Source organism: Nannospalax galili, unplaced genomic scaffold (genome assembly GCF_000622305.1).
Source record: "Nannospalax galili isolate Female #2095 unplaced genomic scaffold, S.galili_v1.0 scaffold1735, whole genome shotgun sequence".
NCBI classification, from domain to species: Eukaryota; Metazoa; Chordata; class Mammalia; order Rodentia; family Spalacidae; genus Nannospalax; species Nannospalax galili.
The window spans coordinates 182,319-209,189 of NW_008336857.1; the positions used below are offsets into that span (position 1 = coordinate 182,319).

Sequence of the window (26,871 nt, forward strand, 5' to 3'; positions counted from 1 at the left end):
TGGATGGCTTTGAATTTATGGCATTCGTGCCTTAGCCTCCAGAGTGTTGGAATTACAAGCCTGTAACACCATGCCTGGTTCAGGTGTGTTATTTTTGGTAATTTCATAAATAAACACAATGTATTTAGATCACATCTACTCTTTGCTCATATGACCCTGGGTGTCCTCAACTATACGGGGCAGAGGCTGTCCTTGAAGATCTTTTCGTTCACCCTAGTGCTGGGACTACAGGCATGTTGCCAACATGCCTGGCTTCAGAGCTTTTAAAGTAAAGACACAATAGGCAGTTTGAAAGCCTGAACCAAAGTACTTGCTTTTTGTAACAGACTCTGTTAGGTATAATCTCAGCAAAATGTGAGATTTTTTTTCCTTGGTCAATTTACTTTTTAATGAAATTATTGAAGGAAACAGTCTCCACAACATAATTGCTGCTACCCTATCTCAGAGGTAAATGGGCTCAGGGATTAGTGATTCAATCTGCTTAGTTCACCTGGTCTGTGGTAAGGAATATTTAAATTCTACCTGTGGTTTGAAACCCTTTTTGATTTGAGAGGATCTTGATAAGTAGTCCCAACTGGCCTCAGGATTCTGCTGCCTCAGTCTCCACAGAGTAGCTGGGACTGCAACATGTAGGCTTAAAATGATAGCATTTATTCCCCTTTTTCCCATCATAAAGCACCTCCTATAGGTCAGAAAACCAAAAAACCTTGAAACCTTACTCAGAGTGATGGCGTTGCTAACTACTGTTCTCTGTCTGGACACAGGAGAAGAGGTACTTCAACATGTAAAATGCAGTACCCAGTTGCTGTTAGCGACCTAGAGCTTTTTTTCCACTGGCCCAGCTTTTCTGTTTATTCCATTTTGAGAAGGCTCCTAATTATCTCATCTGGCTGATTGTCCCAAGAGACAGTCATTACTAGCTAGCTGTATAGCTTGTTGGACAGATTTTTGTATGCATGTGCATAGCTATTTTCTCTTAAACAACAGCATAGTACACATTACTTAATATTTTGGAGGTCTAGTTATTTAAAAATGGTACTTCATTGTTTTAAGTTGCATCCAGTTTAGTTGGCTAGATATTGCATAGTTTATGCAATAAAGTTGTGCATCTTCAGTATTCAGGTACTGTAAAATACTGGGACATAGCAATAAACAGCCTATTTTCATGGAGCTTAAGTTCTGGAGAGAAAAATGAATGTTTTTGAGTAACAGTAATAAAATGGGGTAAGCGGTTTGGGACTTGGTTGCTTTTTGTGAAATGTGTTGCAAGGGGGTTTCTGATAGTGACATTTGAGCAAGTGAGGGAAAGGGAGCAAGATACATTGATTTCTGGGGAAAATTCTCATCAAGAGCATGACAAAGGCCCTGAAAGTGTGTTGTTGGAAGGCAGAGGTGACAGCATGAAGCTTAATGGGAGAGGGAAGAAAGCACAGGAAAGGAGGGAGATCCATAATGTCAATCATGCAGGACCTTGTAGGCCTCTCTGAAAGGACCAGCACTCCTCGGGAGGGTTTAAAAGACTTTTAAAAATATTTAAAAATTTTTATTTTTAAAAATTATTCCAAAGAGAGACAATTTTTGACATTTTCCCAGAAATAACTTGAAACAGGTTACATAAAAATAAATACACAATGAAGTTTAAGGCGGGAAAAACTAAGACTAGGAAATCAAAGACCAGAGGATTTGGCAACATAGAGTCAACTTTAGAACTTTAGTGGAATAATGAAGGTTTCCATTAGCTCTTTTTTTTTCTTTTGAAAATCCTAACGGGTTTATTGGGCTTACTAACAGCATGGGGTGAGTTTTTTGATTTTTTTATATGTATGAGTGTATTGTTTGCATGTATGTGAGTGCACTTCTGCCATAAGATCAGAAGAGGGCATTGGATTCCCCTGGAACTGGAGTTAAGGATAGTTCATAGCTGCCCTGTGGGTGCTGTGAATCAAACCCAGGTCCTCAGCAAGAGCAGTCAGTGCTCTTAACTGCTGACCCATCTCTCCAGCCCCTAAAACACTTATTTTTAGATAAAATCTCACTGTAGCTCTGGCTGTCCTGAAACTCAAAATGTATACCAGACTGGCCTTAGAACTTGTGACAGTGTGCCTCCTGAATACTGGGATTATAGGTGTGTGCCACCATGCTTGGCTACCTTTTTTTTTTGGTCTTTTTGAGACGTCTCCCTGTAGCCCCAGCTGTCCTGGAACTCACTATGTAGACCAGGCTGGCCTCAAACTCAGAGATCCATTTGCCTCTGCTGGGATTAAAGGTGTGCGCCACCACGCCCAGCTTGGCTACCTTTTTTAAAAAACAAAACAAAAGACCACCTTGTTTTGTTGATAGCAAAATTGAGAGGAAAGTACAAGATTCCCACTAATCCATAGATTTATCCAGTATTGACATCTTTCACCAGAATGGTATATTAACACTGATCAATCTGCATTGATGTGTTGTCAGGGCCCCACCTTTGTAATTGTATATTCTAGGGGATTTGACAAATGTACAGTATTTACAGTAGTTCTATAAGACTTCTCTGCTTTATTTTCATCTTTTCCTGTCAAACTTGGGACGGCCACTCATTCTTTACTGTCTGCAGTGTTTTGATTTTTCCAGATTATCATACAGTACTTGGAATCATGCCATATGTAACCTTTTCAGTTTGGCATTTTCGGTAACCTAGTAATAAGCATTTAATTAAGCATCTTTTTCTGACTTGATAGCTCATTTCTGTTTAGTGATGACTAATGTTCAGTTGGCTATTCCACATTTCCATGTGCTTGCTGCTGAAGGATGTCCTAGTTTACTTCCAAGTTTAGATAATTTAAGAATAAAGCTCCTGGGGCTGGAGAGATGGCTCAAGCAGTTAAGAGCACTGGCTGATCTTATGGGAGACCCAGGTTCAGTTCCCAGCACTCAAATGGCAGCTAATAACAAACCTCCCTAATTCTAGTTCCTGGGGATCTGATGTCCTCTTCTGGTCTCTGCCTGCATTGCATCCACAGTTGTGCTTACAAGCAGGCTCATACACATAAAATAAAAATGAGTAAAAAGAGTTACCAAGTGAGGTTTCTGTATAGACACTGAGTTCAATACCTTTGGGTAAATACCAAGGAGCACTTGTTGGATCGTATGGTAAGGATATATTTAATTTTGGATGTGAGGGTGATCTGTGACATCTGTCACTCTTGATCACCAGAGTTGATACTGCTGATCTAATATGGCTAAAAGGTACCCTTTTCCTCCCTCACCACTCTGTGTGTCTGTCCCAAAGCTGTGTGCCTAGGAAGAGGATGACCCCCCCCCAATAGAGGAAGTTCTTTAGCCAAGAGTATACAAGTAGTTGTGCTCCCCTGTTAGAACTTCCAAACTAGTCAATTTAGAAGAAACTGCCAACTTTTCTTGTCTGGAGAGATGGCTTAGCATTTAAGAGGACCTGGGTTCGATTCCCAGCACCCACATGGTGGCTACAAACCGTCCTTAACTCCAGTTCCAGGGGAATCCGAAGCCCTCTTTTGACCTCTGTGGTACTGCATGACACAGGTGCACTCACATGCAGGCAATACACTCATACACATGAAATAAAAATAATAAAATATTTTAAAAAGTAATGAAAAAAGAAACAGGCGGGGCTGGAGAGATGGCACTGGCTGCTGTTGCAGAAGACCCCAGTTCAATTCCCAGCACCCACGTGGTGGCTAACAGCCATCCTAACTCCAGTTCCAGGGAGCCACCACGCCTGGCTCCTATGGATGAGTTTTAAGTTATACAACATAATAGGTTTAGTTAGGACATTTTCATACATGCATGTTATATACTTTGGTCTACTTTTCTCCCCATATCTCCCCTTCACTCCTCTCCTTTTAAGCAGTAAGAAATGGATTTTCGGCAGGGCATGGTGGCACCCGCCTTTAATCCCAGTCCTTGGGAGGCAGAGGCAGAGGCAGGCAGATCTCTGAATTTGAGGCCAACCTGGTCTACATAGTGAGTTCCAGGCCAGCTGGGTCTACAGGGAGACCCTGTCTCAAAAAGACAAAAAAAGAAATATGGTTTTCTCCCTTTCTGGAAAATTTCCATGTGTTCAGAAATCTGTTTTTCAGTTTCTGTGGTTTCAGTATCCTCAGCTTCTCCAGTAAGACTCTTCTCTGCCTTACACTGTTTCCTTGTCTGCCTGTAAGCCACCACAAGACCTACTGTAATAACAGGTACCATTCTGTTCATTGCCTAGAAACTTAAGTGTCTGAGTGAAAATGTTGATAAATGCTTGAATGAATGCTAATGAATTTTTATAAGCTAAGTATATGAAATTGAAACCTATTGAGAACTTTGTAATCACTATTTCAATTAAAATCTCATGTGTTCTATTTAGGTGCCTGCTTATGAGACAGAATCAGCCTACAAAAGAAAGTCCTTAGGCTGCATTTAATTTCCAGCTCTATTTTGTAACTCCAGCAGCACAAGATTTTTCCCATCTGGGCTAACTCAGAATTCTATTCTTGAGTTCTACCCAGAAAGGCTATGGGGAATTCCTGTGCAGAAAATTATCAGCAGGAAGGATACAGAGTTGGTAAGCCCAGGTGAGAGCCTGGCCTAAGGTCAAATGGTTGGACCATGAGCTTCCATTTCATGTAACTGTCAGCTGCCTAGTATCCTGCTGTAACTGCTTCATAATAACAGGTGTGACAATACCTGGAGCTAAAACAAAGACTTATGCCAGTAACATTTTTTTATCTAGAGAAGGGGCTGGGAAGATGGCTCAGTTGTTAAGAGTGCTTGCAGAAGACATGGTTGGGCTTCCAGCACTGACATAGCAGCTCACAACTATTTGTAACTCCAGTTGCAGGAGATCTAGCACCCTCTTCTGACCTCTGGACATTGCATGTTTGTGGTGCACTTACATACATGCAAAACACTTTGGTACATAAAAATAAAGCAGTTTTAAGGAGCTGGAGAATTAGAAGGTCAGCAATTAGGAGCACTGGCTGCTCTTGAAGAGGACCCAGACTCAGCTCTCAAGCACCCACATGACTGCTAAGAACCATTTAACTAGTTCCAGGGGATCTAACACCCTCTCCTGGCCTCAACAGGCATTGCACACAGGAGGTGCCCTTACATACATGCAGGCAAAACATACACATTTAATTAAAAATTAAAAAGTAATTTAAAAAAATTTTAAATGGGCTGGGTGTGATGGCACACACCTTTATCTCTGTGAGTTCAAGGCCAGCTTGGTCTATATAGTGAGTTCTAGGCCAGCTGGGGCTACAGGAAGACCCTGTCTCAAAAAGAAAAAAAAAACAAAAAGTTTAAAATATAGAGGAAAATAGTTTTTAAAAATCTGTACAGGAACTGGGCGTGGTGGTGTACGCCTTTAATCCCAGCACTCGGGAGGTAGAGGCAGGCGGATCTCTGAGTTCAAGACCAGCCTGGTCTACACAGTGAGTTCCAGGACAGCTGGAGCTACAGGGAGACCCTGTCTCAAAAAGACCCCCCAAAAATAGTACAAAAGAGTTGTGGACTAGAGAGATGGCTTAGCAGTTAAGAGTACTGACTCTTCTTGCAGAGGACCCAGGTTCAATTCCCAGCACCTACATGGCAGCTAACAACCGTCCATAACTCCAGTTCCAGGAGAATCCAACACCCTCTTCAGACTCCACAGGCGTTGCACAACATGACAGACGTATAAGATAATACACTCATACACTTAAAAAAAAATTTGTATACTGTGCTTTAGTGTTTATATTGTTTTGTTTTGGTCAGTGTGATTATTGTGAAATACATACTTAGTTCTCCATAATTGGGCAGAAAGCTAAAGCCTTTGTAAACCCCTTGAAATCTCCAGAATGTTTTTTTTTTTTTTCTATGCATACATTGACTTGTCTGGAGTCCCCTAGATATGCTTCAAGATGGAGGCTGGGCACTGGAAAGACCAATGCATACTTAGTGTTGGGACTTTCAGCCCCTTCTGGCACATCCTCCAGGGAGCAGAGAGGAACAGATCAAATTGATTACCAAAGGGCAGTGATTTAATCATGCTTATGTTAACGAAGACTCCATAAAACCCAAAAGGGGTGGGGGGCTGGAGAGATGGCTCAGCAGTTAAGAACACCGGTTGTTCTTGCAGAAGATCTGGGTTCGAATCCCAGCACCACATGGCAGCTGACAACTGTCTTTAACTCCAGTCCCAGGGGATCTGACAGCCTCTTCTGACCTCCACGGGTATTGCACGACATGGGTACGCTTAACTACACACAAGCAATACAGGAATACACATAAAAATAATAAAATATTTTTTAAAAAATATTAAAAAAAAAAAACCAAAGGGGGCTGACAACATAGATTAGTGGGTAGAGGCAATTACTCAAAGGACTAACCTGAATTCCAGATCCCACAGGTGGCAGAATACCTGGGCATAGCTGAGCGAATTTCTAGAATGGTTAATTGAGGTGGGAAGACTTGCCCCAAATGGGTAGCATCATTCTGTGGGCTGAGGTCCTACACTGAATAAAAGGAAAGTAAGTGGAAGACCAGCATTCATCTCTGCTTCCCAACTGCAGAGTGACCAATCACCATGCCTTCCCTATGTAATGGACTGTACTCTCAAACTAAACCAAAATAAGCCCTTTCCTCGAGATGCTTTTGCAGGCATTTTGCCACTGAAACAAGAAAAGTAATGCTATTGATGTGAGAGTCAATTTTTTTTTTCTTGGTTGGCAAGATGGCTCAGTGGGTATAGGTGCTTGTTAACTTGGATGACCTGAGTTCAACCTTCAGAACCCACGTGGTGAAAGGAGAAAACCAACTCCAAGAAGCTGTCTCCTGACCTCCAGATGTACACTGTTGCATGTGCACCCATGTATACATACATACATACATACATACATACAGTGAATAAATGTAGTAAAAAAGTTCTCCAGCCAGTCGTGGTGGCACCTGCCTTTAATTCCAGCACTTGGGAGGCAGAGGCAGGCAGATCTCTGTGAGTTCGAGACCAGCCTGGTCTACATAGCAAGTTCCAGGACAGCTGGGGCTACAGGGAGACCCTGTCTCAAAAAGACCCCCCCCCCAAAAAAAATTCCTTGTACAACCTGGGTTACAACCAGAGATGGGTTATAATCAGCAGGCCAGATTTGCACTGATTTCTGTTTTATAGTGACAATGTGCTAAGACCCAATTTTACATTTTGAAGTGGTTGGACAATCAAGTCTAATGACATGAAAATTAGATGAAATTCAAATTGTAGAATCTTTAAAGCTTTATTGGAACATGCCCGTGAACTCATTTATCAACTGCCTATGAACTTAAAAAATTATACACAATTACATGAGAACACTCATATCTGCCCATGACTTTGCTCATGGCAGAGCCGAATCATTAAAACAGACTTTAAAACAGCCTAAAACACTCATTTTCATTCTACAGAAAATACTTGACTGTAATGAGACACTAAGGAACGCTTTTATTCCAGGGCAGTGATTCTCATCCCTGGTTGTATACTGGGGTCATCTGGGGATCTTAAAACATTCTCATCAAAGTCACTGAGGGTTAGGCACATTAGTATTGTAAAACTCTCTGGTGATCCTAACATGCAGCTAGGATTGAAAACCACTGCTTTAGGCTCCTAGTTCATAACTGGGACCTGTCATCCTGGTTTATTGCTGTTACAAGGTGAACAGCTGTGACTGAGTTAGGTATCCTCAAAGCATCTCTGAGCCCCTTTTAACCAAATGACCTGATACTGGATGGAGCCTTTCTTTCTGTGAGAGGCAGAAAATGCATTTTAGTTTATATATGTACCAATAGAGGGCACTGTGCTAAAAGAAATACTAATCTGAAAAAATTAAAATGCTCTTCAGGAACTTTGAAAGCAGTATTTCACAGAACTGTTAAGTTGGAACCCAGCACTAAGGCAACTCCAGGAATAGCCTCTGGCCATGGTTATTGTTTCAAAGCTTCCGAAATCTGTATTATTAAGCACATACATAAAGTTATGATTGTTATGCTAGTGTGTCGATTCTTCTTTAAGTTGTGTGTGTGTGCCACACTTGTGGGCAGAGGATAACCTCATCTATGTCCTTGCTTTCAAGATCATTTGAGACTGTCTGTTGTTTGCCGCTGTGTACAACAGACTAGTTTCTGGGGATGCTCCTGTACTGGAATTACAGATGCACTGTACTGCATTGGGCTTTCCATGGGTTCTGGGGATTCAAACTCTAGTCCTCACATTTATCTGGCAAGCACTTTACCCACTGAGCCATCTCCCTGGCCTGATCCTTTTATTATGAAGCATCTCTGTCTCTAGTAATATTTATCTTTGCTTTTGCTTTAAGATGTGCTAGACTAGAATTCTCTGTGTGGCCCATGCTGGCCTCAAAATTATTCTCCTGCCTCTTAACTCCTGAGTGCTAAGATTACAAATATGTGCCACAAAGCCTAGCATATTTCTTAAAGTATTTGGTTAGTATTTGGTTTGTTAGTTAGGTAGCTACTCCAACTGTTTTAGGAGTGTTTGTATAGTATAATCTTTCCATCCATTTTCTTTCAATTTATTTTTTGTTGGGAATCTAAAGTAAAACTGTTGATAATACCTAGTTGTTGGATCTTGCTTTATTTATAGACAAGGTTGTACTATCATGGCCTAAGTTGGCCTCCAACTCACAGTCCTTTCAAGCAGCTGAGATTACAGGCAATATTATGTCACTTATTTTTTACAGTATTGTAAAAAGGATGTGTGCTGCATTAACTTTTCCTGGGAAAAGATGAACAAACATCTCTTGACCTCAGATAAGGCACCAATGACAACAACAACAACAACAACAACAACAACAACAACAAATTCCACCTCAGTAACTTGGCGAACCAATGAATATAATTGGAGTTACTTACAGAAACATGATGGGTGAGGGGTTACCTACAGGACCATAGGCAATTTACAGGTGGACACATCACCAAAGAAAGTGTGTCATCCTCCACCCCTAGCAACTGTCTTCTGCATATGTATCCTTCGGCAGGGCAGGACCTCATGCACCCTCTCTCCAATCCATTAAAGAATGTTAAAAGGCCCTATCTTGTGAGGGTCTTGTGCAGGTAATCAAGATGTCAATAGCTATGCCATGCCTGGAGGACAGCATTCTACCACATTCTATCACTTTTTTTTTTTTTTTTTTTGAGACAGGGTCTCCCTGTAGCCCCAGCTGTCCTAGAACTCACTCTGTAGACCAGGCTGGCCTTGAACTCACAGAGATCCGCCTGCCTCTACCTCCCAAGAGCTGGGATTAAAGGCATGTGCTACCACACCCGGCTATCACTTTCTTCAGTGCTTACATTCTGCCTGCCTTCTTTTCTGAGATGTTCTCTAAGCTGTGGTGGGGCTGATATAGATGAACCGGTAAGGGCTAAACATTCTAGTCTCTCATTCTGAGCACTTTGCATAGTTATGAGTCTCTGTAGTAACTACCACCACCATGCCCACTCCAGCAAAAGGAAGCTTCCCTCACCAAAGCTGACAGTAGCAATAATCTATGGGCATGAACAGTTTTTTTTTTTTTTTTAGACAAGTAGGGTCTCCCTGTAGCTTCAAAGCTGACCTGGAATCTACTATGTAGACCAGGCTAACCTTGATCTCACAGAGATCCTCCTGTCTCTGCCTCCCAAGTGCTAGGATTTAAGGTGTGCACCATCGGGGCTGGAGAGATGGCTCAGTGGTTAATTCACTGACTGCTCTTGGAGAGGACCTGGGTTCCATTCCCAGCACTCACATGCCAAGTGGCTAACTGTCCATAATTCCAGTTCCAGGGGATCTGACACCTTCTGACCTCCACCAGCATTGCATGACATGGGTGCACTTACACATATGCAGGCAATACACATACACATAAAAATAAAATATTTTTTATAAAAAAGGTGTGCACCATCACACCTAGCCTTGAATCCATATTGATTGTTTTGTTTTGTGTGTATGAGTGTATTGCCTGCATGTAGGTGTAGGCACCTGTGTCACAGTGCTACAGAGGTCAGAAGAGGGTGTCGGATCACCTGGAACTGGAGTTACAGAGTTATTAGCTGCTGGCAACCTGGTTCCTCTGCAAGAGCAGCCAGTGCTACTAACCGCTGAGCCATCATCTCTCCAACCCCTGAATTCACCCCCCCCCCCTTTTTTTTTTTTTTTTTTTGTCTTTTTGAGACAGGGTCTCCCTGTAGCCCCAGTTGGCTTGGAACTCACTTATGTAGACCAGGCTGGCCTTGAACTCATGCCTGCCTCTGCATCCCAAGTTCTGGGACTAAAGGCCTGTACCACCACGCCCAGCTAAATTCACATTTTTTAAAAAAAAATTCACCCATTTTTAATGAACACGTATGAACTGTCATTTTCCTGTGTTGGTGGCCATTAAGTAGTTTTCGTTTGTATGTTTTTGGAGACAGCCTTTCACTGTGTAACTCTGGCTGGCCTGGAACTTGCTATGTAGACCAGTCTAGCCTCAAACTCACAGAGATCTGCCTACCTCTGCTTCCCAAGTGTTAGGATTAAAAGTGTACACCACTCCACCTGGCACATTAGGTAGTATATTTTTTCATTATTACCAGTTAGGTTTCAATGAACACTCTTGTCTCAATATTTTTGTCTTTTTTTTTTTTTTTTTTTTTTTTTTTTGACAGGGTTTCCGCGACAGGGTCTCCCTGTAGCCCCAGCTGGCCTGGAACTCGCTAAGCAGAGTAGGCTGGCCTCAAACTCACAGAAATCTGCCAGCCCCTGTGCTGGGATTAAAGGCATGCCTCACCACGCCTGACTTGTCTCAGTATTTTTACAAGCTTATGCTAGTGTTTCTAGACAGCAGATTGCTAGATGTGGAACTGTCAGTTCATGAATTTTGCAAGTTTGTCAATACTTGCAAAAGATTCGTCAAAGATTCTATTAAATTTCCATCAAAGTTGTATTAACTGAAGTTTCAGCCAATGGTAATTGGGGAGAAATTCCTTCTTTATCAATACTACATATTATAAAACTTAGATTTTTCCCTCTGAAAAGAAAAACTTGGATCTCTCCTCTCTCTCTCTCTCTCTCTCTCTCTCTCTCTCCCATTTTAATGCCATTAGGATATATACTGGGCTTCTTATTTTATTTTCAGGGTTTTTTTTTTTTAATTTATGTGCATGTGTCTATGTGTCTATGTGCATATATGCTTTGTGCATTTAAGTGCCCACGGAGGACAGAAGAGGGTGTTGGACAGCCCCCCACAGGAGGTTGTGAGCCTCCTGATGGACGTGCTGGGAATAGAACTCTGGTCTTCTGGAAGAGCAGCGCACACTCTTAACTGCTGAGCCATCTCTCCAGCCCCCTACAGTGCACTTCCTATCAAAGGATGTGGACATTGACTCTGGATTTGCCACTTTTTAGCAATGTGGCTGTCTCTAACCAGTGACCTGTTTTTCACCAGGACTTCAATATCTGCCTTATGGGATTATGAGGGTCAGATGAAACCATCCACTCATGCAGACAATCATTGTGATGAAGTTAAAATGAACCGTTAATTATGGAGGAAAATCCCAGCAGGATGGTTATTGCAGTAACTTTTTCTGACACATGAGCAAATATCCTCCCCAGGTAGAGCATCAACCACAGACCGGCCTAAGCATTCCGCCATAGTCCAGCTTGGTGAACCAAGGAGTCTATTGGGCTTACTTGCAGAGCATGGACAAGGAGCTACTTACAGCAGTGTGGATGACCCAAAGCAGGTGCCACACTACAAAGTCCCACCCCATTATTGATGCCTACTTCATGGAAGGCATATCATGGAGAGCCCTGCACAACTTGCAGGCAGCTTGACCAACTGGAGTCTCCTGTCCTAGCGATTCTTTTCTTTTACAACCTTGAGGAGAGATCTTGCAAATCTTACAACTTTTAGAAGCTTCGGGAGCCTTGTAAGCTTTGTTCTCTTCCTGAGCCTTATGAGATTCCTTCCTTCTTCTAGGAGGGAGTGTTTCAGTTCTGAGGAAATAGCTACCCAACATTGGTAACAGTAAACATTGATTTTTACAGAGTGCCCTGTGTGACAAAGTACAAACTGCTCCTAGCCCTGTGCATCTGCTCAAATGCAGTGAGTTTAATAGGGCACCTTCTTGACCATAGCTACACCATGTTAAAGTTTAGGCTGACTCTAGCCTCTGAAGTTATCGGGCAGTTAGCCCAGGGTATGGGAACACTTGTCAGCTGGATCCCGGTTGTCTTGGGAACAGGTCAGAGTGTACCTGCTAAGTCCAGATTTATGGTGTCTGTAGGTTATGCTTGGCTTGCTTCTACAAAATAGTAATTGTTATTTACATTTTTGCAGTTTTATTCATTAAGATACACTACATGCTTATTTTCAATTTCAGTATATGATTTACACTTTCATCACAAATTACAGAATGTGGTTGATATTTTTAATTTTTATAAAGAATGTATAATGCATAAATTTGCTAATTGTTAATAAAAATGTTTAAATCTTAAAAAAAATAGTAATTGTTACTTAGTAGAAATTGTTAAGGGGGCTCTCCATCTGTAAGCTTGGGAACTTAAACTTTTTACCCCTAGTTATGGTTTCCCTGTATAAAAGCTTAGTCTAGAGATGGCTCGGTACTACACCTTCGGTTCTGACAGTAATGACTTTCATTCGGCAAAACTTTGTCTGAGTGGTCTTCTCTGGTGAAGCACTCCACAACGTGAGGAAGAGGGATAGGACCACAACTCTAGGTGCCCAGCTTTTGTTGCTCAGGCTTGGACCAGCATGGGCATTTGTTGTTCACCCTTTCCTCATTCTCCATCATAATCAATCATTGGAGGGCCTAAACCAGAAGAGAAAGATGAGCATCCCAGCTTTAGGTCCCTCCCGACAGATGTGCATTCGTCTTCTAGATAGTCTAATCTTTTTGTCTCACTGGTAAGAAGACAAGGCTGGGGAGATGGCTCAGTGAGTAAATGCACTTGCTGTAAATGCTTGAGTATCAGGTTTGGATCCCTAACACCCACATGAAAAAGGTGGGTGTGGCCATGCGCACTTCTAAGGTCAGCATTGGGGGTGGGGTGGGGATGGAGGCAGGAGGATTCCTCACAGCCAGCCTAGCTGAAAAAGGGTGAGCTCCAGACTCGGTGAAAGACATCGTCCCAAGAGAATGGGGCAGAGAGCAATAGAAGAGGATGCCCAAGGTCCTCTTCTGGCCTCCACCCTCCAAACAGGCACTCCCACGCCCACACCCACACATACACACACATGAATGAAGGAACAGAAATCTGTTGAAGATTCAGATTTTGACTTTATTTCAACTGATTGTAGTAGATAACTATAGTATAAAATAAATTTCTTTCAAAATCATTGGCCCCTCCCTGAAAAAAAAATCACCAGCCCAAATCCATCACTAATGATATAATCAATCATTCATTAGGAGAAGATCCTCCAGCCATGCCATTCATCGCCTTAACACAGAATCTGCTTCCTGTAAAGTGTGATCCTCTGGGCACTGCTGGAGTGAGGCTTTCCCATTCAGCTCCTGTCCCTGGTGTTTCTGTTTCTGCCCACACCTTGGCTGGGCTTTCTAGTTAACCTCAAAAGCAGGGAATCTAAATTCTTTCAGGATATTTGGATCTTATGCTTTAACTCATACTGCCTCTAAGGCTAAAAGATAGTTCAACTGACCCTAATGCTTATAAAGTGAATTTAAAAAATTTTAAGATTAAAAAAAAATTTAAATTATGTGTGTGTATGTATATGCATGTGAGGCCAGAAAAGGGTGGCACCTGACATGGGTGCTGAACTGAACTTCAGTCCTCTGCAAGAGTTCAGGTGCTTTTAACTGTCGAGCCACCTCCTTAGCTCCCAAAGTGAATCTAAGAAGAAATGTTCGGGCAAAGCAGGGTCCAGACTCCTTTTTGCCCTTCAGTGACCTTGGGAATGTTTAGAGAAAGGTAGAGGCAAAGAAGTGGACTTGAATTTGCATAACCTGAACTCAAGTCATTGTTAAGATTGTTACTAACTTCTGATGGGTGGTTTGAGAAGAGACAGAAAATGAGTACCATCAAAAGAAAGGAAGAGTGAGGAAAAAAAGACAGAGGTAGGATAGAGTGCTGGAGCCTATAATAGCATGAGAGTCCCCCGGAACCACTTCTGGGCTAGGGCCTTAGATGATAGCATTAGTTGCTGGGGTCATTTGCCCTCTGAACTGCACAGAGAATAGAGCTGATCATTAGACAGGGCCTGAAGCCAGTTGTTGGAAAAGGAAATCAATATTCAGGCTGATTATTCAGCTATCATCTATATGGTTTAACACACAGGATCACTTTCAAAGCTTCTAAATCTTCACCTCATCTCTGGATAGGAGGCAGGCTAGTGAGGACCCAGCCTGGTCCTGAACCAGGTCGTCTTCAGCCTTTAGGCTGCAGAGAACTTGAACCAGGTAGTATGGTTGTACTCCTCCCCAGGCTTCAGCATCACAGGAGGGAAGTGGGGCTGTGAAGGGAAACACCACAATCATACTTTGCTAGTCATGGCCACACCATCAGTCACACAGAGTGTGTCTCTGTACTAGTCTCTGGGCCAGTGTTGTAGACCAGTGCCAGTGTGGGGCCAGTGTATTACTGATTTGCAATGAAATGAAAAAAACGAGCCAGAACGAAAAACTACCACATGACCAAGCCTACTTCGTCAAAGCAAGACTTGCTGGAGGAAGCAATGCAATGGATTTGTGTTGTATTTCGGAACAAGGCACAAGCTTCTTATCTTGGACTGATACTTGGAGGAACATTGTTCTAAGTAACAGCTAGAGAAAAAATAGGAGAGAGAAAATTGAGAGAAAAGGTTCAGAAGATCTGCTTAAGTGTGGTTGTGGGCCAGCAAGATGGCTTAGAAGGTAAAGGTACTTGCTACCAAGCTTGATGACCTGTTTGATCCCCAAAACCCACATGGTGGAAGGAGAGAACTGACTCCTCCAAGTTGTCCTCTGACCACACATGTGCCATTGCATGCCAGCCCAACCCCCAACACACAAAAGGTTTGGTTACAGAAAATGAGTGTGTGTGTGTGTGTGTGTGTGTGTGTGTGTGTGTGTGTGTCGGGGGGGGGCGGTGACAAGGAGAGACATGACAAGGAGATGTTGATGGTATAAAATTTGAGCCTGTTTGTATTTTTGAGATAGGGTCTCCCTGTAGCCCAGGCTGGCCTGAAACTCGCTATATAGAACAAGCTGGGATTAAAGATGTGTGCCACCACACTCAGCAAGCTTTTTTTTTTTTTTTTTTAATTTAATGTGTATGAGTGTTTCTTGCATGTATGAAAGTGCACCTGTGTCATGAAATGCCCACAGAGGTCAGAAGAGGGTGTCCAATCTCCTGGAACTGGAGTTGTGGACGATTGTTTGCTGTCATGTGGGTGCTGGGAACTGAACTTGGGTCCTCTGCAAGAGCAGCCAGTGTTCTTAACCACCGGCCCATCTCTCCATCTCCAAAATTTGAGCTTTTAAAAACAATTATTTAGCCGGGGATGGTGATGCATGCCTTTAATCCCAGCATTTGGGAGGCAGAGGCAGATGGATCTTTGTGGGTTTGAGGCCAGCCTGGTCTACATAGTGAGTTCCAGGACAGCTGGGGCTACAGGGAGACCCTGTCTCAAAAAGACAAAAACAAACAACCCCCCTCCCCCCCAAAAAACCCACAATTTATAAGGATAGGTTTTCTATGGTTAGCTTAAATTGAAAACAAAAGACATGGAATTTTGAGCCATATAGCCTGACTTGAGTATTGTAACCTGTCATATTGTGTAGTAGCTCAACACCACTCTGACAGGTCAGCTTGTGACTTTACCTGATTGACTGCATCAGGCCAGTTCTGGGTCTCAAGGCAGAAACCAGAGTGCTTGGGATAGACTGCTCTGCTCTTGCCCTTCAGGGTGCCGTCCAGGAAGTTGCCTGTGTAAAACTGGACGCCAGGCTGGGTGGTGTACACTTCCAGTACTCGTCCACTTCCAGGGTGACGTACCCTAGGGATAAAGATAAGCCATATTTGAGTCCAGGGCAGAAAGGCAGCAGGGAGGGAAGAAGCTGGGAAACAGCTCTGGGACAGGAATTAGACCTAGCCACAGAACAGGGGCAAGAAGTAAGGAGGATTCTGGGCATGGTGGCACAGGCCTTTAACCCCAGCACTCATGAGGCAGGGAGGTGGATCACTGTGAGATCAAGGCCAGCCTGGTCTATATAACAAGTTCCAGGTCAGCCAGAGCTACAGTAAGACCCTGTCTCAAAAAAACAAAAAGGAGGAGATAAAAGAAGGAAGATCAGAATGAAGATTCCCTAAGCCTCACTGGGATCCTTAGTATCAATTTTTTGCACTAATCTTGGCTTTTCTGGGGAATGCCAAAACAGACTGACACCAGCCAGCTGGGGTATGGTAGGGAGAGAGTAGCCAGGTGGAGAGAGGCAATTTTAGGGTCCTGAGATTCTTCTGTTGTTGAACCCAGGACCTTCGGCCTGCAAGGTAGGCACTCTGCCACTGAGCTACCCTTCCCCAGGGGTTGGGATTCTTAAAAGATTATTTTTATTTTTAAAAGACGTATTTTCAATTGTGTGTGTGTGTGTGTGTGTGTGTGTGAGTGTGCATGCATGCACCTAAGATCAGAAGCAGGTGTCGGATGCCCTGGAGCTGGAGTTATAGGCAGTTATGACCTGCCCAACTTGGGTGCTGGGAACTGAACTGGGTTCCTCTGCAAGAGCAGCACATACTTTTAATGGATACGTCATATCTCCAGCCCTGAGAGCTCTCTTTTGGTATGGTGATAACCAGCCATGTCTTAAGAAAGAAAGAAATGTTTTTCTGAACTGAACTTCCCTTCCACGGACTTCAGCAGACTGGTTTTAGTCTCCCCTAGAGCAGTCCTGCTGTGGGTTTCTCCTGATTCACTCACTCACTCTTTTTTAAAACCAAGCTTCTGCAGGGGTAGAGATACTACTTGAGCCTGTACTTCTGTCAAAGAAAAGCCTGGGTCTTATAGTCTCACCAGGAGGCAAACCACACACATGAAATTCTTCAAACAAAATAAATTGTTGGGCTGGTGAGATGGGTCAGCAGGTAAAAATATTTGCCACACAAGCCTGATGACTCAAGCTCAATTCCTGGAGCTCAGGGTGAAAGGAAGAGAACTAACTCTGAAAGTTGTCTTCTGACCTCCACAGGTTGCTGTCATACACACACACACACACACACACACACACACACACACACAAAAAAAAAAAAATTTTTTTAAATGTTTGGGAAGAGGAGGTCCGGGTTTGAATCAGTGGGGACCAGACAGGAGTGGCTCCATGTGGAGGGGCAGTGAGGAGAGTTACAAGGTATGAAAATCTCTTGAGTTAGAGGAGCCAGTGGGGGGCTTGGTGCTGGGGCTCTGAGTTGGAGGTTTGGGAAGTCCTTTCTGACTTGATTAGAGTTTGAATCTTCTTTTATCCCTAAATCCTTTGATTCTACAACTATGAACTGATTACTTGCTAGTGCCAAGCATGGCATTAGATATTAGAGTAGAGGTCAGAATTCACGAACACAAAAACGGCCTGAGGAACTGGGAATTCAGTGATGAGAGCAAACAAGTTGGGACTAGTGAGAGCTGCAAGAGAAGCGTAGCCTCCAGCTCTTCCCAGGAGTGAGCAGGGCATAAATCACAGGCCAGGAAGTTACAAAGAGCTCTAGAAGTTCAATGAAGGCAGAGGTGAGAAGGAAAGAAGTAAGACCTCTGACAGAAATGGGCCTTAAAGAACTGGCAGAGAGAGAGAGAGAGAGAGAGAGAGAGAGAGAGAGAGAGAGAGAGAGACAGAGAGAGAGAGAGGAGAGCTACACAGAGAGAGAGAGAGACAGAGACAGAGACAGAGAGACAGAGACAGAGAGACAGACACAGAGAGACAGAGACAGAGAGAGACAGACAATGCTTAGTAGGGGGCCAGGGAGGATGTGAAGTTGGGGAGGATGAAGTCTACAGAATTCACCTGTGGCAGGGAGCTTTGAAAAGACAAGGGATGTGTTATCTGACCCCTGCCTGTAGTGTGTGCTATTGATGTAGCCACAGGGAACACTCCTCAAATAGGAGCTGGTAGCTCTTGTCCCCTACAGAGGTAGTAAGGAAAAAGTATCCAACCTGGCACAAAAATGCTTTTCTTTAGACCCCTTCAGACAGAAATTGTGGTCAAAACCATTGAGGCAGTGCTCCTGCAGGTGTTTTCCAAGCTCCACTGGCTTCCTCAGGTCAAATGCAGTTCCTTCCACTGGAGCAACAAGTCCTGGTGGGAAGCATTTGGAGAAAACACAGGTGGTTTTTAAACCAAGACCATATATAGATATATACATACTATCCTAAAGACCCACTGATTCCATGTTCTCAGCCTCCAAGTTCCATTTGTAGAGGAGATGGGAGCCTGGATCCTAAGAAGGAGAATGAATTGTTGGGTTTTCTTGATTAGATTAGGCAACTGGTTGCAAAATGCAGTAGCTGTAACAATATAAAATGAACGAAAAGAGTGGGAAGGTAGCTTAGTTGGTAGAGTGCTTGTCTAGCTAGCACACAGGGAAACCTGAATTCAGTCCGTAGCATTGTAAAGAATGGACTCTTCCTCTAGGTAGAGACATTCCCTTGTTTCCTTCCTAAAAGGTTAATACAATGGGGCAGGTCAGGGACCTAGAAAGGCAGCTTAACCTTAAGATAATATGTTTTTCCTGCCCCAAATTCCCACCCCCAGTGCAGTCCCTACTAGCTGAGCCACCATGAGATTCACCTAGGTCTGCCTGCCTTTCCTCAGGATGGCATAACTATTTCTTTTTCTTTTGTCTTTTCCTTTTGGATGCTGGCCACAGCCTAAGTGTGCTTTTAAATTTCCCAACTAATGCACTGGGCTTCTTTACTCTTTCTGTTTTTGTTTGCTTTTGTTTTGTTTTTTGAGGCAGGGTCTCCCTGTAGCCGAAGCTAGCCTGGAACTCGCTATGTAGACCAGGCTGGCCTTGACCTCATAGAGATCCACCTGCCTCTGCCTCCCGAGTGCTGGGATTAAAGCCGTGCGCCACCACGCCCAGCTTCTTTACTCTTTCTAAAGCTCCCCTCCCTGATGTGTGGCTGCCTGCCCCAAGTGGCTGACCTCTATGCTGCCTTGTCTCATGCAGCTTGGCTTTTGATTCTTCTCCACTCTTCCTTCCTTCCATGCACTTGGGGGTTTTACAGATTGCCTGCCCTGGGATTTTCCTTTTAAACTCCAGTGTCCTAGAGTTTCCATTTGTGTCTGTTCTTTGTCCTTGACCTTCCATTTGTGTCCATTCTTAAATTATTAATGACACTAAGAACCCCAGTAGGGCACCCTGATTTCCCAGGTATCATGTGATGGCTTTGCTGGGACTCCCCAAGATTTCTGGTAACATCGTTTTTCCCCTGCCTTTTAATTATTAAATTGGTAGAGAAAACCTGTTCTACACCCTTAAACAGCATCAGCATCACATAAAATTAGGTGTGGTTGTGCACACTTACAATCCTAGCACTCAGATGGCAGAGGCAGAGGATCAGAAAGTCATCTTCAGCTACATAGGGAGTTCAAGGCCAATCTGAGATACATGAGACCCTATCTCAGACAAACAAAACTCCAAAATTAAAAGTGTACAAAAAAAAACTGGACTATGGGGTGGGGGGGTTGGAGAGATGGCTTAGCAGTTAAGAGCACTGGTGTTGCTCTTGCAGAAGACCTGAGTTCAAAGCCCAGCACCTACATGGCAGCTAGCTGTAATTCCAGTAACTGTAACTGGATCTGATGCCCCCTTCTGTCCTCTACAGGCAATGCACAACATGGGTGCCCTTATATACGTGCAGGCATAACACTCATAAAATAAATAAATAAATAAATATCTGGATTGGGGAAATGATGGTTCAGTAGGTAAAGCATTTGCTGTGCAAGCATGAGGACCTGATTTCAGCTCTCCAGAACCCAGGTAAAAGCTGGACTCAGTAGTGCTGATCTGTCATCCTAGTGCTCCTATGGCAAGATGGGAGGCAAAGACAGGAGAATCCTTGGAAATTTATGGGCCAGCTATCCCACCTTTGCCAGCCAGGTGTGGTGGTGCACACCTTTAATCCCAGCACTTGGGAGGCAGAGGCAGGTGAATCTCTGAGAGTTCAAGGCCAGCCTGGTCTACATAGTGAGTTCCAGGACAGCTGGGGCTACAGGGAGACCCTGTCTCAAAAAAGAGAACAACAAAAAGATCCCACTTCACTTCCAGGAAGTGGAAGGCGAGGAGCAACATCAGATGTTGCTTTCTGAACTTTGCATGTGCACCATGGCAATGCACATCTGCTCTCACACACACTTACATACATACACATAAATATACATACACATAACTTTTTTTTTTTGGTCTTTTTGAGACAGGGTAGCCCCAGCTGTCCTGGAACTCACTATGTAGACCAGGCTGGCCTTGAACTCACAGAGATCCTCTTGCCTCTGCCTCCCGAGTGCTGGGATTAAAGGTGTGCACCACCACACCCGGCACATATAACTTTTTAAAAAGTTATGTGTATAGGAGCTGGATCGATGGCTCAGCAGCAGTGAGAGCACTTGCTACTCTTGCAGAACCTGGGTTTAATTCCCAGCACCCACATCAAGTGGCTCCCATCTGCCTGTAGCTTCATTGCTGGGGCTCTAACACCCTCTTCTGGACTCCGTGTGCATCAGGTATGCAGGTGATGCTCATTCATACATTCAGGCACTCCACATACACATAAAATAAATCTTTAAAAAAATTGTGTGTGTGTGCATGTGTGTGCACACACATATTGTGAGTGCAGGTGCTTGTGGAGTCCAAAAGAGAGTGTTGAATCCTCTGAAGCTGGAGTTGTAGGAAGTTGTGAGCTTCCCAGCATTCATGCTGGGAACAGAACTCAGGTCCTCTGCAAGAGCAGTACATGCTCTTTCTTAAGTGCTGAGAACTCTCTCTCTCTCTCTCTCTCTCTCTCGCTCTCGCTCTCGCTCTCTCACTCTCTCGGTCTTTTTGAGACTGGGTCTCCCTGTAGCCCCAGCTGGCCTAGAACTCAATGTGTAGACCAAGCTGTCTTTGAACTTACAGAGATCCGCTTGCCTCTGCCTCCCAAGTGCTGGGATTAAAGGCATGTACCACTATGCTCAGTTTAAGATTTTTTTAAAGTACCAAAAAAAAGGTAAGGAAATACCTAATTTCCAATAAAGGTTGTAATGGTTATTGTCATTGTGAACTTGACAGGATTTAGAATCCCCTAGGAGACACATTTTTGGGCATATCTGTGAAGGTGTTTCCTGAGAGAATGAACTGAGGAGGGAAGACCCACCTGAATGTGGGGCCAGCATCCCATGGGCTGGGTTTGCAAACTGAATAAAAGGGGAAAAGAGAAGGTCAGTTGAGCACCAGCATTCCTCTCTCTGCTTCCTGATCTGCCTGGCTGTGAGAAGCAAGCAGCCTCATGCTCCTGCCGCCACAGCCCTGAGCAGCAGCACTCATACCTTCCCCACTGTGATTAACTGTATCCTCTAAACACATCAGCCAAAATAAATCCTTCTTCCCTTCAGTTGCTTCTTTCTTGTCAGGTATTTGGTTGCAGTGATGAGAAAAATAATGAATACAGGGTTAAGTTGGACAAAGGGTAAGGGCTGTCCTATCCCAAGGCTCATAATGAAGCTTTAGCACCTGGCACCTGGCACAAATGACCAGACACTAAAAAGTCCTGAGATTAGTCATTCTGAAATTATTTGGGGCCAGTATTAGCTGGAGGGATGCTGGCAATCTCCCTGTTCCAATCACCTCCTCAATCAGTCTGTGGACACACTCCAAACTGTACTGAGAACAGCATGTGAGTTAACTGAGTCAAAGCTGGAATTAGATTCAATGCTTTGAAGGAAGCAATTCCTGGAGTAATTCTGGTCTAGTGAGCTCTGCCTCCTTGTGTGTAAGCCAGATTCCTCAGCTTTATGTGCAGGTTTTTCTTATCAAGGAGGCTGTCCTGAAACTTTATCACAATGGTGCAGGTGGGTAGCCAGTTCTGAGAGAGGACGCTGCTGTGTGGGGACCAAAGGGCAAAGTATAGAAGGCACCTGATGGTCATCACACAGCTAATGCCCAGTCAAAAACATCCCTGCTCAGGACTGTGGAGCTCAAGGATCAGTGTGGAACCTGAAGAGGCATTGAATCTCCTGGAATTGAGTTACGGACAGTTGTTAGCTGCCATGTGATTGCTGGGACTTAAACCTGGGTCCTCTGCAAGAGCAGCCAGTGCTCTTATAGGCTGACCTATCTTTCTAGCCCCTCTTCTATTTTTTTTTATTTATTTTAAAATTTATAGTATATATGTGTGTCTGTATGTGGGTATGTGCCTGTGAATTGCAGGTACCCAAGGAGTCCAGAAGCGGATATTGGATCCCCTGGAGTTGGAATTACAGGTGGCTGCCCAATGTGGGTGCTGGGAACCAAACTCAGGTCATCTGCAAGAGAGGTACACGCTCTTAACCACAAGTCACCTTTCCAGCCCCTTGTTTTTTTATGTTTTAAAAAGAGGGTTTCACTATGTTGTCTCAGGTTGGCCTTCAGCTCTTTATGTAGTCCAGGCTATCCTGGAACTTGCAGTAATCCTCCTGTCTCAGCCTCCCAAGTACTGCACCATGCCCAGCTCATTCTCCAGCCATTCTTTTTTCTTTTTCTTTTTTGTTGGTCTTTTTGAGACAGGGTCTCCTTGTAGCCCTAGCTCTGGCCTAGAACTTGCTATGTAGACCAGGCTAGCCTTGAACTCATAGAGATACACTGAGTACTGGGATTAAAGTACTGAGTGTCCTTTTTCTATCACACTCTGTCTTACTCCCTTAAGACAGGGTCTCTCACTTAACCTGGAGCTAGGTTGGTGGCCAGCAAGCCCAGCATTCCTCCTGTTTCTATCGCCCACAGTGCTGAGGTTTACAAGCTCTTGTGTGGACAGCTACAACTGACTTTTTAATGTGGGTACTGGGGATTTGAACTCAGGTCCTTATACTTGCATAGAAGTGCTTACTCACTGTACTAGCTCCCCAGCCCAAGAAATCTTAGACAATTTACTATTGAGCTATATCCCTGGTCTTATTTTATCTGTTTTATTGGCTTTTCTCTCCCTCCAATGAAGCAGCCCCTTTTTTCAAAATCATAATATCTGCTAACTTTTTTTTTCTATGACAGTCTTTCTATGTAGCCCAAGCTGGCCTTAAACTCAGTTTTCCTGCCTCAGCCTTATGAATATTAGAATTACAGATGTGTGCCATTATGCCTGGCTCTTTTTTTTTTCTTTTGTTTTTTCAGACTTATTTTGTTATTTTTTTTTCAAGTTTCTTGCATTAGACATCTACCTCACTTCTTTTTACATTTTTTTCCCCTTTGAGATAAGGACTCATTATCTAGTCCTAGCTGGCCTGGAACTCACTATATAGATGAGGCTAGCCTCTTTCTTAATTAATATAATTAGGACAAAAAGTTTCTCTGAGCAGTACTTTAGCTATATCAGTTGTAAGGAATTTTCCTTATAAAAATTGTAATATATTTACATTTTATTATGTATTCTAATATGTTGAACTTTAAGTGATTACAATGTGTAGCTATTTTCTAGATATTAGAGTTATAAAGTGAGTTAAAACATATCTAGGTCAGCTGGGCATGGCACACACTTTTGATCCCAGCACTCAGAAGGCAGAGGCAGGGGAATCTCTGTGAGTTCAAGGCCAGCCTGGTCTCCATAGGGAATCTAGGCCAGCTGACATGTATGCGCGCGTGCTTGCGCGCATGCACACACACACACACACACACACACACACAAACGGAAGTAAGACAAAGGAAAAAAGTAGGGCTGAGGCTGTAGCTCGATCGTAGACTGCTTGTCTAGCATGCACAGGATCACAGGCTCAATCCCTAGCACTGCAAATAATAACAATAGCAATAATAATAATACAGAAGCAGACTAAGCAAAGGGAATCCAACATAGTCAGTCTTTTCGTGGGAGCTGCTGGAGTCTTGGGCAGGTGTGATAAGTAGAGGCTCTACCACCGAGCTACACTCCCATCCTTCTTAATTTTAACAGTAGGAGAGGCTGATTTCATGACAGAAAGCATTAAAAATGTAATTAACAATGAAAGCATGAGTGTATGTGTTGCTGCTGGTGCACATGTGTGAGAGTGCATGTGGAGGCCCAAGATTGATGTTAGAGTAACTTTCTTGATTGCTCTCCATTTTAAAATATTTTATACATTTTATTTATTTTTTTGTCTTTTTGAGACAGGGTCTCCCTGTAGCCCCAGCTGTCCTGGAACTCACTATGTAGACCAGGCTGGCCTTGAACTCACAGAGATCCACCTGCCTCTGCCTCCCGAGTGCTGGGATTAAAGGTGTGCGCCATGACACCCGGCCTAAATATTTTATTTTTTTATGTGTATGAGTGTACTGCCTGCACGTAAGTGCACCCGTGTTGTGCAATGCCTATGGAGGTCAGAAGAGGACACCAAATTCCCCCGGAACTGGAGTTACAGATGGTTGTTAGCCACCATGTGGGTGCTGGGACTTGAACCTGGGTCCTCTTCAAGAACACTCAGTGCTCCTAAACACCAAGCCATCTCTCCAGCCCCTCTCCATATTTATTTATTTTGTTGGTTTATTTATTTTATTTGTTGGTTTATTTATTTTATTTGATTTATTTGTTGATTTATTTATTTATTTATTTATTTATTTATTTATTTATTTATAGGCAGAGTCTCTCAGTCAAACTCAGAGCTCATGGATCCCAACAGGAGGGCTTTCCCAGGGGATACCTAGTCTGTGCTTGCTGAGGATGGCACCACAGGTGCGCTGTCATGCCTATCCAGCACTTACATGGGCTCTGGGGATCTGAACCCCAGTCCTCTTGGTTGCACAGCAAGTGCTTTAACTGCTGAGCCATCTCTCTGTCATCTCTCCAGCCCAGCTTTTTGCACTCTTGTATTTTAAACTTTTCTGAGTCATTTGGCTTAGACACAGCATTCTACTGGGTTTCGCTTTGAGATTCAATCACTGGAATTAATACAGGATATATGTCATAATGTTCAGGTGCTGCCCATGTTATTGTTTTTTTTTTTTTTTTTTTTTTTTTTTTTTTTTTTGAGAGGGGGAGAGGTGGTTTTTTTGAGACAGGGCCTCACTGTATAGCTCTGGCCAGTCTGGACTTGCTATGTGGCCCAGGCTGGCCTCAAACTCAGAGATCTCCCTGCCTCTGTCTCCCGAGTGCTGGGATTACAGGCATATGCCACCATGCCCAGCTCCACATTGTTTTTTGGAACATGAGATCTCGCTGTCATGGAACTTGCTGATTCGGCTAGGCTCCACCTGTCTCTGCCTCAACAGCTCTGGAATTGTAAGTCTTTGCCACCCTGCCTGGCTTTTTGCTATGTGTTCTGTGGATTGAACTCAGGTCCTCATGCTTGCAAGACACAACTTCACCGACTGAGCTGTCTTCCCAGTCCTCTATTCCTTTTTGGTAAATAGAATCAGCTCTAAGCTGCTCCCTCCTCCCCTTTTCAAAATCCTTCCTCTGCCACTTTGAACAGAAGATATTCCAGTAAACTACTGCTACCCAGCAGATGGCGCTAGACACACAGGAGAAAGGACTTTACTAAACTGCATCTAAGTTGAGCCTGTCCTCTGCAACAGATCAGTTCTGAGAATTAAACGCTGAGCATTACACAATAAAAGTCAAATCCCAGAGGGTAGTGACCCACCTGGGTGCTTAACCTTTAATGGTTTCGTGACCAACCACCTCCCATAATGACTTAAAAAAACTTAAATTTCTTATTTTGTGTGTGGTTATGTGTGTATGCATTAGTGTGCACGTGGAGGTCAGAGGACAACCCTGTGGAAATCAGTTCTCTCATTTCTTATTTTGTGTGTGGTTATGTGTGTATGGATTAGTGTGCACGTGGAGGTCAGAGGACAACCCTGTGGAAATCAGTTCTCTTTCCACCTCGTTTGAAGCAAGGTCTTTCTTGTTGCTTGCTAGGGCACTGCACAGTCCGAGCTAGCTGCTCTGTGAGTTTCTGGGACATTCTCCTGTTTTTTGCCTCCCAACTCACTGTAGGAGTGCTAGGATTACAGACACACACCACTGCGTCCTGCTCTTTACATGGGCTGTGGGGATACGAACTCAAGGTCTTCATATTTGCGTATTTGCAAATACCTTTACCTGTTGAGCCATCTCCACAACTCTCATACAGTTCTGAGGGAGAATAACTTACTTCATGTGAAGCCTTAAGTAGACCTCCCACAAAGCACATGGCATCCAGGAAGGTAGCACATGCCTTTAATCCCTTACTCAGGAGGTAGAGGCATTCAGATCTCTGTGAGACTGAGATCAGCCTGGTCTATATAGGGAGTTTCAGGCCAGCTGAGGCTGTAGGGAACTCCTGACTCAAAACAACAAAACAAAAGGAGCAGCTATTCTGGGCTCAGGAAGATTTTTAATTTTTACCAATCCATATTTTACATTTTTTGTCCCCCTAAACATATGGTCCTTCCTTCCTTCCTTCCTTCCTTCCTTCCTTCCTTCCTTCCTTCCTCTCTCTCTCTCTCTCTCTTTCTCTCTTTCCTTCTCTCTCTTTCTCTTTCCCCTCTCTCCCTCCCTCCCTCTCTTCCTTCCTTCCTACTTTCTGAGGTCTCCCTGTAGCTCCAGCTGACCTGGAACTCACTAAGTAGACCAGGCTGGAACTCACAGAGATCCACTAGCCTCTGCCTCCCGAGTGCTGGGACTAAAGGCCTGCACCTCCATGCCCGGCAACACGGTGCTCCTTCCTAAAGCCATAATTGACTTTGAAAAAAAAAATCTAACCTTG

At 43.7% G+C, this 26,871-nt stretch overlaps 1 protein-coding gene across 1 annotated transcript in view; it reads right to left on the bottom strand.

The window, feature by feature from the left end:
- Window positions 1-13,262: 13,262 nt before the first annotated feature.
- The window catches only part of Galm (galactose mutarotase), a 75,840-nt gene continuing 62,231 nt past the window's right edge, over window positions 13,263-26,871 (bottom strand). Inside the window, exons 5-7 of the mRNA XM_008831525.3 lie at window positions 18,141-18,282; window positions 15,824-15,998; window positions 13,263-14,474 (exon numbers count right to left, since the gene is read on the bottom strand). Of these exons, the coding sequence (XP_008829747.1) occupies window positions 14,397-14,474; window positions 15,824-15,998; window positions 18,141-18,282 (395 nt within the window). The 3' untranslated portion in view covers window positions 13,263-14,396. The remainder of the gene's footprint in view (window positions 14,475-15,823; window positions 15,999-18,140; window positions 18,283-26,871) is intronic.